This window comes from Podarcis filfolensis, assembly GCF_964270895.1.
Source record: "Podarcis filfolensis genome assembly, chromosome: 12".
Classification (NCBI taxonomy): domain Eukaryota; kingdom Metazoa; phylum Chordata; class Lepidosauria; order Squamata; family Lacertidae; genus Podarcis; species Podarcis filfolensis.
The window spans coordinates 12502046-12515156 of record NC_139614.1 but is presented as its reverse complement, the minus strand read 5'-3'; the positions used below and the strand labels follow the sequence as shown (position 1 = coordinate 12515156).

Genomic DNA, 13111 nt, shown 5'->3' with positions numbered 1-13111 from the left:
AAGAAAAAAGCACTGCATACAGTTATAGATGCAAATTAGCATGTGGGAATTTTATGCAAAGCTATGCTCTTTTTTTTGTCCTCTGTTTTGATGATGCATTCCCGCTTCTTTGTGGATGTGTTAGGGGCCACAGGAAGATGAAACTGAGTCACCTGTTAATCCGTTTTCTCTCCCAGGGATCTGGGCAAAAGTTGCCCAGTATTTGCCCAGTAAAGGTAAAGGGACCCCTGACCATTAGGTCCAGTCATGGATGACTCTGGGGTTGCTTTATTGGCCGAGGGAGCTGGCATATAGCTTCCGGGTCATGTGGCCAGCATGACTAAGCCGCTTCTGGCGAACCAGAGCAGCGCACGGAAACGTTGTTTACTTTCCTGCCGGAGCGGTACCTATTTATCTACTTGCACTTTGACGTGCTTTTGAACTGGTAGGTTGGCAGGAGCTGGGACCGAAGAACGGGAGCTCACCCCGTCGCAGGGATTCAAACCGCTCATCTTCTGATCGGCAAGTCCTAGGCTCTGTGGTTTAATCCACAATGCCACCCACATCCCCTACTCCTGGTCTATAAGGATAACCAATTTTTAAAAATGGATGGAAACAATATGAAGATCTGATCAATTTCAAGATTTAGAACTCCTAATTAATCCAATATAAGAGTTCGTTTCTACCCTACAGCTGCACTAATAAAAATACACAGGACAGCCCGGTGAGCTACCTAAAAAGGTGTACCTTGTTATTTCTTTTAAACAGGTAAATTGTGAATTCAAAGAGTAGTTCTTCGGGCAATGATATCAACACAATTTAAGGAGCAGATGCAGCCTTAGACTGCAATCTTAGGCACACTGGTATGACTTTAGTCCACTGAATTCAGAACAAACTTCTGGGTAATAATGAGTAATCTCATTCCACAAGAACAAGATCAACAGTGCTCTTGAAATTCAACAGCATCTATCACTAGAGGGCAGCAAGACTTAGGGAATAAATGGGGAGTGGCTCTGTGTGTAGAAGGGCAGGTTTTCCAAAGAGATTTTGGATATTTTGCAAACACGCTCAAATTATGGCACAAAAGCAACAGCAGAGAGTGCCATTCCTTCTCACTGTCTGGCTTGGGCTAAAGACAGAAGAGAGAGAAGATCATCTCTTGAAGATCATCTCTTGAAGCCTGTGGAAGGTGAACAAGGATTGACTGACCAAGTGACCTCTACTATCCTAGCATCTGGAGACAGCCCACCTAGTGCATCTACAAATTCACCTGGCGGCCCTTTGTCAGGTGGGGCACCTAGAAAAAGGAGGCGGATCCCCAAACACACTGTCCTTCCTTTGCAATCTGAGGGCCATGTTCCCTCCTGAGCAACTTTCCAGGGGCCACGTGCCTGTGCTGGGTGGGGCCCGAGGCGAAATGCAGGTGCAGCAAAACGACGTGAATCTTTGTGCAATAGGTGACGTTCCAGCCAGGCACACATAACTCTCAAGCTGGACAAAAGAGAGGCATTGCCACAGTTCAGGAACACATCCCAGCCAGTCAACAGCACACGAAGGAGGAGTGGAGCAGGGGCACTGAATCTCCACTCAACTGAGCTGATAAAGCTCATCCTCCTCCAGCTGAGTCCTCTGGAATTGCCTCCGACGATAATTAACAACCTGAGCCTCTCATAAGGCTCCAGGCACATCCCATTCAGCAGAGAATCAAAGCAGCACGCGGAAGTGATGAGATTTATGGCTACATGGTTATGCTTTATTTACGCAGACAGAAAAAAATACATCCTCTCTCTGTGAGAGCAGAGAGCAACCGAAAACAAACAAAGGAACAGTAAACCAGTAACGTCACATCCGTCTCCCGTGAGACTTCCAACAGTATGGAATCCCAGGAATGTAAACAGAGTCCTGTGACTCCAAGCACTGCACAGTGGCAACACACAGAAACCAACATCACATGTGTGACCTGGGAAGAGAGAGTGTGACCCAGGAAGAGCCCCAAAGCTGGATAGAAATGTCGGAGGCTCCCAGGTCTAAGGTTGCCTGACCCTGTGCTGCACTCAGAGATGGCAACTTTCAAAGCCCTATGTGGAGAGGCTGGGGATTGAACCTTGGACCTTTTGGGTGCAAAGCAGATTCTCTTACCGCTGAGCTAAAGCCCTTCCAATCACTCTTAAGGAGCAGAGTTCAAGGCCTAGTGTCTGATTCAAACAGGAACTCTGCCCACCTGTCAAGATTCGTGGGATTCCACTTATTTACCTTAATTGTAACTGATGTCAAGTGCAGAAACAGGTTTGGTTTGAAGTGCTTCTGTTCGCTCTAGACAGATAGCGTGAAGCAAGCTTATCATTTTCACAGCTGCCAAATGCCAAGCAAGAATTTGAGTCTTCACGCTGTATCCTGTGACTCAGCAATCACACTTGGTTTCGGTCTTGGATGCAGCTCAGTAGCAGCCTTGCCTCACCCCCCTCTGTTTCATGAATGCTGGACCGTCTGTCCAAAAGTGTGTCAGAATCGCAGCAAGAGAAAACATCTCTTTCAACGTCCCTGTATGCATAACGAGCTGGAAAATATGCAACCGTTTCATCCCGAGTTTGTGCCAGCTTTTCGTAAAAAGGATACATTTGGTGTTTGCTCTTATGCAAAGCAAATCAGGGTTTAGGAATCAGCAGGACATCCCTGGTGCCGTTGAAATGTCATGACCTGCTGATTTGCACTGATAAATTAAGCTATAAATTCCCTGGCTGGCCTTAGGCAAGAGGCTGTATCTCAGCTGCAGCCCCCCACTGAAGGAACAGAGGGCTACAAAATGCTTTTGTCAGACAAAATGCTGGGTCAGACGAAAGGTCCATTTAATTCAGTATTCTTTTTCTTGCAGTGGCACGGAAGGGCCATAGGAATATTGTTCTATATATGATCCCAAAAACTCTTTGAGGCATTTTCTCCTCTCTCATATGTTATCCCAAAACCCCCTTCCTTTAAGGCCTGGAGGTTTTACACCAGCCAGAAGAGCAAGGCTTTTTCTCCCCTCTTAGATGTTACAGAGAAGGTGGAGAATGTGTTGCTTAAGCAAATGAAGATAAGAGCAAGGCTGGCAGGGCCTCTGAAAATTTTGTTCAAGGTTGTAAAGAGATAAGGAGGACTCAGGAATGCCCGTTGCTAACATGCCCATGTAAGGAAACAGAAACTTAATATACATAGTTGTCAACTTACAGATTTGAAAATAAGGGACCAGCAGCCTTGAAAATAAGGGACCAGCAGCCAAAATAAGGGACCTGCAGCCTCACCTGTTCCAGGCACTCCAGTCTTCCTGTCCTCCTGCAGTCTGGTCAAACTCATGCTGGTAGCTTCGAGAACACTGTTCAACCAACTTTGTAACCAGAGGTTCAACTGAATAGAATCTGAATCACATGCACCACAAGGCCTATGCAGCCTCAACTTAAGATGGCTCCCCAGCCTGGCTTTGCACTGCAAAGTTTGCAGCAGCACGTGCAACAAAATGGCGCCCAGCATTCAAAAACTCCCTCAGCTTGCATTAACTAGCCACACACAAGGCATGCAAGCTCCACCCACCAGTCATTCTTAGACTTCTTAGTGGGTGAGCAACACAGCCAAGCAACACAGTTGGAGCCTCCCTCCTCCCTGGCTGTCAGGGAGGGAGGAAGAGGAGCTGCTTCCTTTGAAATTTAAGGGACATCATTTAAGGGACATTTAAGGGACAGCAGCGGGACATGGCGCTGGAATAAGGGACTGTCCCTTCAAATAAGGGACACTTGACAGTTATGTTAATATAACTTTCAATTTCCCAGAAATCAGGTGGTTTACAAGAAATCAGGTGGTATTGTATTCTGCAAATGTATAAAAAGCTGGCTTGCTCAGAATTGAGTGTGCAGACTGCGAGCTTATTGTGCATCACCTTTGCTATGCATATGCATTTCAAATAAACCCTGTGGTACCCTGCAAGGTCGTTTTGCCACTTTATGTGACTCTGTGCTCCGGGGACCCAATAGCAGACAAGGAAAAGGTCCTACAGCACAAGAGAGGTATGCTGTCTCTCGCGATTCTGTTTTAAGTATCATGGCCAATAGCCATTGATCCACCATGCTTTCATTCTCCTTATCCCTTCCAAACCCCTCTAGTAATTGCATCCTGGATTCCATAAACAAATTACTTATGGTGTGATTTCACAGACCCCTTGGCATGTGCCAGAACATGTAGAAGGTTCAGAGTGTGAATGGTGGCAGGCAGTGATGCTCGTGCAGGCATTGGAGGAGAGGTGGGAGCTTGAAGACATGGATGCAGTATTCACATGTTCCTGAACTGAACGGTAGCTTTTCAGCTTGAGATAAGGCCCCTTGCTATGCCCCTGTGTTTTCTTCTCCCCACCGCCACACACAACACATAAGTGTCATATAAAAACAGTGTGCCTTTCCCCCCTTCAGTAATACTGTTTTATCTATGTGTGAATATATGCAAATTCATTCAGTTGATTAAATGAGTTAAACTTATATGATTTAGCACAGGGGTCAGCAAACTTTTTCAGTAGGGGGCCGGCCCACTGTCCCTCAGATCTTGAGGGGGGCCGGACTATATTTTGGAAAGAAAAAAAATGAACGAATTCCTATGCCCCACAAATAACCCAGAGATGCATTTTAAATAAAAGCAATCATTGTTCTCATGTAAAAACATCAGGCAGGCCCCACAAATAACCCAGAGGTGCATTTTAAATAAAAGGACACATTCTACTCATGTAAAAACACGCTGATTCCTGGACCGTCCAAGGGGCCAGATTTAGAAGGCGATTGGGCCAAATTCAGCCCCCGGGCCTTAGTTTGCCTACCCATGATTTAGCCCATAACCTATCCTACCTTGGCTTTAAGATCCATCAATGAGGCTCATCTCGTTCTTCTGCCTCCAGATGAAGTATGCAGTTCAGTAATCTGAGACAGGGCCTTCTCGGTGGTAGCTGCCCTGGTTGTGAGATGCCGTCCCCCTTGAAGTTGAATTGGTGCTTACATTGCTTGATTTTCTGTGCCACCTAAAGACTTAGGTACCTCTTTGTCCAAGTTTCTTTTGGTGGGGAGAGGGGCTGCTATAGTGAGGCCTGGTGTGTTTATATTAAAAGGAGACTGCGTAAGCCTATGGTAAGATTTCTGTGTTGTTTTAATGTTACTGTGCATATATATAATTGTTTGACATTTAAGGGCAGGATGGAAATGTTTGCTACTAACCCCAAAATGGAAAACAATCGAGGTCCCAACTAAAGAATGACAACGTAAGCTGATGGAATATGCACAGCTTGCGGACTTAACAATATAGAATAAGAGAACAAGAAGAACACACATTTAGAGAAGATTGGACAAAGTTTATTGAATATATGGGAAATAATTGTGTACAACTGAAAATGTTGGCAGCATGCAACAGTGTAAATAAGTTTAACAGTGTAAATAAATTCAACAGTGTAAATAAGTTTAACAGTGTAAATAAATTCAACAGTGTAAATAAGTTTTGATTGATGTTATAATGGAATATAATGGAAGGGAGGTCACTGACATTTTAAGGATGTTTAAATGAGTATTCAAAAGTGTAAAACAGAAAATTTAATTAAAATTATAGCTAGATAGATGATAGATAGATATGAAATGTTTGCTACTACTATTCATACTAATAATATGATTGATTGATTGATTGATTGATTAACTAAATTGCAGCCTTTTTAAAAAAAAGAGTCTAAAAGCAGTTAAAGAAATGGAATTTAATATCCTCTTTTAGAACAAGCAGTTCCCAAAAATCCTCTTGTGAATGTTCTTGTAATAGGTTATCCATGTCAGACCTACATTTGCCAAGTTAACACAGTAAAATGTGGTTTGTGTCAAGCCTTGGTCCCTGCGGGACGTACTTTACGAGTCACCTAACTTAGCTTTGTGACAAAACGCTTGAACATGTTTTTCTCCCCCAATATGCCATCTGTAGCATTTTAATTTGATATGGAGCTTATGCCGTGAAATGTGTACAAAATTTGAATGATGTGTCTCTGTAACAACTAAAATATTGTCTCAGTTTCCCCCCCAGGTATAACTGGTTAATAACCAGGGCTTTTTTCCCCAGCCAGAACTCGCTAGCACTCAGTTCCGGCTCCTCTCAGCTGGGCACCATTGCCATTCTAAGAAAACAAGGGAGTTCATGGTGAGTTCTGGCATCTCTTTTTGTAGAAAAATAGCACTTGTCCAATCCAGATGCTTGAATCCCCTGGATGTTAAAAATGAAACAATTCTGAACACCTCAATTACTTGTAAAGCCTAAATGGGATTAGTCAAAAGATCATGGTTAAATACTTCTGCATGAAACCTAGTTAATGGAAGCTAGTGTACACTGAGCAGTTTTAAACTATCACACAATTTTTAGACATCACAGTGGGCAGTCAGGAGGGTAACAACAGCAAAAGGGCCACCTGACTTTTCTCTGAAACATTTGAAGCGGGCTTTTGCATTAACTCTGTAGGGAGAACTTTAGATTGAAAGTGGAAAGGTCTGTGATTACATTTCAGACTCATGCCACAAGGCATTTTACTTCAGGAGTGATGTAGCAATGAACTGTGACCAGAGGAAAATGGGAAGTTGGGGTGAAGGAAGAAGGATTGAGGGCTGAGATTTCAGCTAAACGCACAAGTAAAGAAGACTCTTTCCCCTCCTCCGTTGAACGGGGCTATGAAACCCCAAATGCCAATGAATTCACAAGCTACACTGTTGTGGGATTCTTTATACAGACACGTATTGATTTTTAACAACCGAGGCCTGCAGCAAAATGTTGTATGTGTCAAGGGTGGCCTGAAACAAGATGGCGGCATCCTCTATTCCAAGTACAGAAGTTGACCAGACTGGCAACTGAACCTTACTTCAACGTTGATCAGTGTCCTCTACCACATCTAGAGGCAGCAGGGAGAAATTTGATTCAATTCACATTCAAATTCTTAATGCACAAACTTAAACAGAGCCATCCTTCAAAATTCACACCAATAGATGAAGACAGAAAACCTAAATCTTGATTGATTTGATGTTTTTGTTTTTATTCAATAACTCTTGTTCTTTTATAATGGGATCTTGTTAGAAGCCGACCTAGGCTTGTCCTCCAACAGTCTTTTAGATTGTTCACATGTCTCATCATATATTTAACACCAACTAATGGTGTTTACGAACGGAACATGTCTGCTATCCGGCTTAGAAGAGAAGCAACTTCCGCCTGCAAAAAATAAGAGTTTTAAGCATTTTTATTCACAGCGACTGATGGTCCTTCATTTCTCACAACTGAGTTGATATAAAACTTTGCTTTAAATGTTTCTTTTGGAGACAGAAAATAGCCAGATTTGAAATTCTCAGATTCCAAGGCAATTAACTCTGGGTTTAAAATATGCTTTAGAAATTAATTCCTTATAAAAGAACATGCTGTGGTGCAAAAATATGTATTCTGTGGCTATATTAAAAGAATACAGACTCAACATTTTTCATCAGGGTACAAGTCTGTCATTAATTTGGAAACCTGAGTTCTGAGTTTTTAATATTTTCATTTGTCCCTTCAGACAATTTGAATGTGTGAACTCAAGTTATTTTTTAAAGTTATGATATCTATTTTTTTCCTGTTCTGGTTTGCAGTCCTTCAATATACTCCAAGTAAATGTTCAGTTCTGCTCCTCATCTTTGTAAATCAGGGTTAGAAATTAAATCTACATAAAAATAAAGTAAATTAACTGCTTCTTAATCTCACCTCATTTCTCCAGGAGCAAGAGTTTAGAAAGAATTTCAATATCACAGCACAGATTGCCACTACAAAAACGTGAATAAATTCTACACACCTGTTCACTGTCAGGTTGGCCATATCGTAGTATGGCGGCAAAATGTTCACAGTTCATCGTTTCCACATCGTAGTCTATCTCCAACCCAACACACTGGTTTGCAATGCGAATTATTTCACTTTCAGGCCTGGCATTATATTTTCTGTCCTTCTCGTTGTTGACCTTCCAGCCGCTTATCCCCGCCACATTTGAAAGCTTTTCTTTCTTCACCACTGCCTTTGTTGTGTCGACAGACAGGGGAATAGAGAAAAAACTTCCTGTACTCCCATCTCAAGAATAGAGAGAGAAAAGAAACTCAGAAACAGTGAGCATTAGGCCTGGATTCCCTGCATTTCATCAACAACATTGTCTTCAAGAAGTCATCAGTTGCTGTTGTTTTGACAAATAATATTATTATTTTTTTAAATTGTTAGTCACTCTTATTTTGCCCAAGCAACCCAAAACAACTTACAACCAACCAGAAGGCAATCTCTTGGCTACAAAGCAGTCCTGTAACTGGCTTACAACAATTGCAAGTATCAGGACATAGAACTTCCAGCAACAATTAGTCCCTAAGCCAGTGGTGGGGAACCTCCCCCCCCTTAAGGGCTGTGTTTCTTCAGGGGTAATCTGCCAATGTTCTCTTATCTTATTCTTCCCTCTCATAAAATCACTCTTTCTAGGAAATAATGAGAAGTTCTTACCTGCAGAAGTCAGGTGGACCACATATCCATCGCCTACGTAGATAGCCCAGTGTTGGTAACCAGTTCGATAAATCTCAATCTGGTCTCCAGGCTTTGGTCTCTCCCAGAGGTAAGTGGGCCAATGTATTGCGTCGTAAAACAGCTGTGCAAGTTTATTCAGAAGTAAGTCCCACTAGGTTCAATGAAACACACTCCCAAATACATGGGATCACAGCCACAGAGGCAGCCCTTTCTTTTATACTGTAGCTCAGGGATGGAGAATTTGTGGCCTTCCGGATGTTGCTGCACCACAACTCCCATAACCCCAGGACATTAGCCATAGTTGCTAGGGTTGATGGGAGTTTGAATCCAGCCACATCTGGAGGACCACAGATTTCTTACACCTGTGTAGCTTATGGCAAATATTTATCCCAGACCTCACTCTGTGGCATCATTATCTTGTTTATTGTATCCATCATTTTCAATTTTATAAATTTGCACAATAATATTAAGCCAAAATACAAACCATACATTTTCCACTGACTTCCCTTCTCCCCCGTCCATGGTTCATTTTATTAAACCTTTACCACTGCATAGTCTATATTTTTCATTTTCTCTCTTTTTCACTTTTTGTTCCAGTATACTTCATATCGCTGAAATCCTGTTAACATTTTTATATGTTTGTAATGATTTTCCAAATATTCCACAAATCTTTCCCAGTCTTCTTTAAAAGTTTTTTCTTATGGAAAGGGAGAATGGGAGTCAACAGACACTCAAGGAATAGTTTCAGAGAAAAAGCTTTATTTCTACCATCCATGAACTGGTAGAAGGAGCAGGTGTGATAACTCACAAAAAGCATGCACGGGTTCACAGTCATGTGCACAGAGTATATATTCCCCTTCCCCTTCCCTCCCCTTTCTCCTCCCTCAGGAGTCCTGAGGGACTCTGAGCATGAACAGAAAGCTGTCTTGGGACTATTGGACTCTTGGCACCCTTCGCAGGAAAGGAGAGTGAGAGCCAAGGGGTTGAGGAGCCCTGGTGGTTCAGCATGTCCAAGATGTTGCAACCGAATGAGATAAGATTCAGTTCTCAGGCCTGCTTCATTAGCTTTTTGAAGCCTTCTTGTATTGATAAAAAGTAACGGTTTTGCCTTGCAACAGCAGAGCAAATGAGCAGATGCTTAGCTGCTGAGAAAATGATTTTGAGAAGCTTTGAGCCTGCTTTGGGGGGGGGGGTGACTTCGGGCCTAGGTGGGGTCACCTGTCCTCACCTTCCTTCAATTCTAGGGCCGCCACATGTCCTGGCTGATTTTTGCTGAATCCAGCTTTAAAAAATTCCCCCCAAAGTGGAAACTCTGGCCATTTATTTGTGTGTGTGTGTGTTCACCACGGGGGGGGGCGGGAATAAATACAGTTCAACTTGGGGGAAATAAATACAGTTGCACCTCAGTTTTCGAACAGCTTAGTTCTCGAACTGCTTGGAACCTGAATACTTCAAACCTGGAAATGAGCGTTCTGGTTCTGGAACCTTTTTCAGAAGCCGAACGTGCTCTGTTCTGAGTATAACTTCCATTTTGAGTGCCACACTTCCATTTTCCTAGTGAGGGAAGGCGGGCGGGCGACAAGTGAGCAGGCACCTGCTGCCCTCCAGTGCTGGCTCCAGCCACTGCCGCTACAACAGCAACCACCCCCTCCTCCAGCTGTGGCAGCCCTGGCGCTGAGTGAGGGAAGGCCGGGCCTGAGTGGCAAGCGAGCAGGCAAAGAATGTCCCCGCCCCACCTGCTCCCGCTTGCAGGCAAGTAGGAGTGGGATTGGGCTGCCCCACTAGGCAGCGTTGCTGCTTGCACGGGAACAAGAGCTGGATCGAGACTGCTCAGCTGGGGAGGTGCAGGCTCCTTCACACTTTCCCTTGAGGGGTTCGCGGCTGCACTCTCCTCAGGGGAGAAGTTTAAAAGAGCCCCCTGCAACCCTGTGAAGGCAGCCAGGCGCTCCATAGCTGAGCTGGCCGACCCCGCTCCTACTTGCATGCAAGCACTCCACTCCTGCTTGCACCCGAGCCCTCCTCTCCTCTTCCTCCTCCCCCCCACCCCCAGCACGGAAGCTACCAGCTGGGGCAATGGCTCACATGCCCACAGAGAGGCCTGAGTGCCGTCTCTGGCATGTGTGCCATAGGTTTGCCACCACTGCACTATGAGAACAGGATGCAAGCTATTCTCATGTTCTTTAAGCCTGAGAAAAGCACCACATCACCTCCTGCCCCATCCAATACAGTGGTACCTCGGGTTACAGATGCTTCAGGTTACAGACTCCACTAACCCAGAAATAGTGTTGTTGTTGTTGTTGTTTAGTCGTTTAGTTGTGTCCGACTCTTCGTGACCCCATGGACCAGAGCATGCCAGGCACTCCTGTCTTGCACTGCTTCCTGCAGTTTGGTCAAACTCATGTTGGTAGCTTCAAGAACACTATCCAACCATCTCGTCCTCTGTCGTCCCCTTCTCCTTGTGCCCTTAATCTTTCCCAACACCAGGGTCTTTTCCAGGGAGTCTTCTCTTCTCATGAGGTGGCCAAAGTATTGGAGCCTCAGCTTCATGATCTGTCCTTCCAGTGAGCACTCAGGGCTGATTTCCTTAAGAATGGATAGGTTTGTTCTTCTTGTAGTCCATGGGACTTTCAAGAGTCTCCTCCAGCACCATAATTCAAAAGCATCAATTCTTCGGCAATCAGCCTTCTTTATGGTCCAGCTCTCACTTCCATACAGGTACCAGAAATAGTACCTCGGGTTAAGAACTTTGCTTCAGGATGAGAACAGAAATCGTAATCTGGCGGTGCGGCGGCAGCAGGAGGCCCCATTAGCTAAATTGGTGCTTCATGTTAAGAACAGTTTCAGGTTAAGAACGGACCTCCGGAACGATTTAAATACGTAACCAGAGGTACCACTGTAGATGCTGCAAGGCCAGATGGAAATCCCCTTTCACTGAGGAAATCACCCTATTCTTAGCTCTTTCCTGTTCTCGAGGTTTGTTTCACTTCCCAGCTCTTTTTTAAAAGACGAAACGTTTATTGGTTTTATAACAAGCCAGAGGTAGAAACAAAAACAGTTCAACTGTTGCACAATAAAATAAAGTATAAAAATGAAAGTAAAGCAAACTTTAAAAAAAATATTTAAGTCCAGAAAACTTACATAAAATTACAGGCATATAAACAGTACAGAGCCCAGCACTTTACTGAGTTGCTGCTCTTATCATGGATTTCATTCCAAGCTCTCTTTTTGCAAGAAACCAAAACTTAGTATCCATGGCTTGCAGGAGCCTCGCTCTCTTCCCACAAGCAGATGAATTTTGGACCCTGTGATTATTCATCGCAGTTTTTGTAAGTCAGACTTGCAAGGCAGGGGGAAGGAGCTAAAGCAGAGCTTTCCAAACTTTTCATGCTGGTAACACACTTTCTATACACGCAGCATTTTGTGACAGTTTCACTAGCAAACCGGAGGTTAAACTAACAAACCGGAGGTTAAACTAACCCTTTTCCAGCCCGGGAGGAGCGCAGGCAGCATTCATGTGAAATGTGTCGCAACACGCTGTTTGGAAAGCTCTGAGCAAGAGACAAAACTATCCTAAGTATTCATACTCAGAAGTAAGTCTCACTGTTTTCAATGACACTTTGCTCCTAAACTGCATGTTGGCTTGCAGCCAGAGATAGCAGTGTATGGCAGACAGCAAGTCAAGTGGCAATTCTTACTTTGAAAAAAAAGTCGAAGGGAAAACAATCAAAGGGAAGGTATTTTGGACTAGGTGGGGATTGATAGAAAATGTCTCCTATTAAAAGGCAGTGGCGTAGCGTGGGTTGTCAGCACCCGGGGCAAGGCAAGTAATTTGCACCCCCTAACCCATGGATTTGCGCCCCCTATCCCTAACCCCCAGATGTTGCGCCCGGTGCGGCCGGCCCCCCCTGCACCCCCCACGCTACGCCACTGTTCAAAGGGGTTCTTACCTGAGCCATTATGTTTTGCTCTCACCGTCCTCTCCTTTCAATCCTCAGATACTTTTATTCTTTTTCAGTTTCATTTTCACTTTATATCCTTAAAAAAAAAAACTTTTAGAAAATCATGTTCTCAGCAAGGCAACGGTTGACGTCAATATAACATCTCCTGGCAACACTTCCTTAGTGTAGAAAAACAGCAGGAAACGCGTTTTTCCTGCCAGGATAGATTTCCACAAAGAGGCCTAAAACCCCCACCCCAACTCCCCAATATCCCAACATTTTAGAGGTCATTCCTGGTTCTTTTCACTTCTAGAAGTGTAAGGAAAAGACTTCTACCCAATTGCGCAACAAAAAGTAAAATAACCAAATCATTTTTTTCCTGTCCTTGTATTTCGCTGAGCTCCTTGTATTTATGTTCTGGCTGTTCTGCAATGGTTTCCTGCCCTACAAGACCCATTCACAACAATCTCTGTCTGAGGCAGGGGTAGCCAACATGCTGCTCTCTACATATTGTTGGACTCCATTGACCATCAGCATGGCCAATGTCTGCAGGGTCACAGGTTCACCACCTCTCAAGCAGGTGATGCTTTTTTTTCTTTCTGATCCTTGTACCTGCTTTGATGAGTGTGTTTGTTTGTCTGTCTGTC

General features: G+C 44.0%; 1 protein-coding gene across 1 annotated transcript; it reads right to left on the bottom strand.

Moving 5' to 3' along the window:
* Nucleotides 1–7018: 7018 nt before the first annotated feature.
* On the bottom strand, nucleotides 7019–12622 carry LOC310745557 (phospholipase A and acyltransferase 2-like). Its single transcript, XM_083578367.1, has 4 exons — nucleotides 12474–12622; nucleotides 8506–8647; nucleotides 7823–8091; nucleotides 7019–7212 (listed from the first exon to the last, which is right to left on the bottom strand). Exons 1-4 carry the CDS (start codon nucleotides 12480–12482, stop codon nucleotides 7162–7164), a joined length of 471 nt encoding a protein of 156 aa, XP_083434493.1. The 5' UTR covers nucleotides 12483–12622; the 3' UTR covers nucleotides 7019–7161.
* Between the last annotated feature and the right edge of the window lie 489 nt (nucleotides 12623–13111).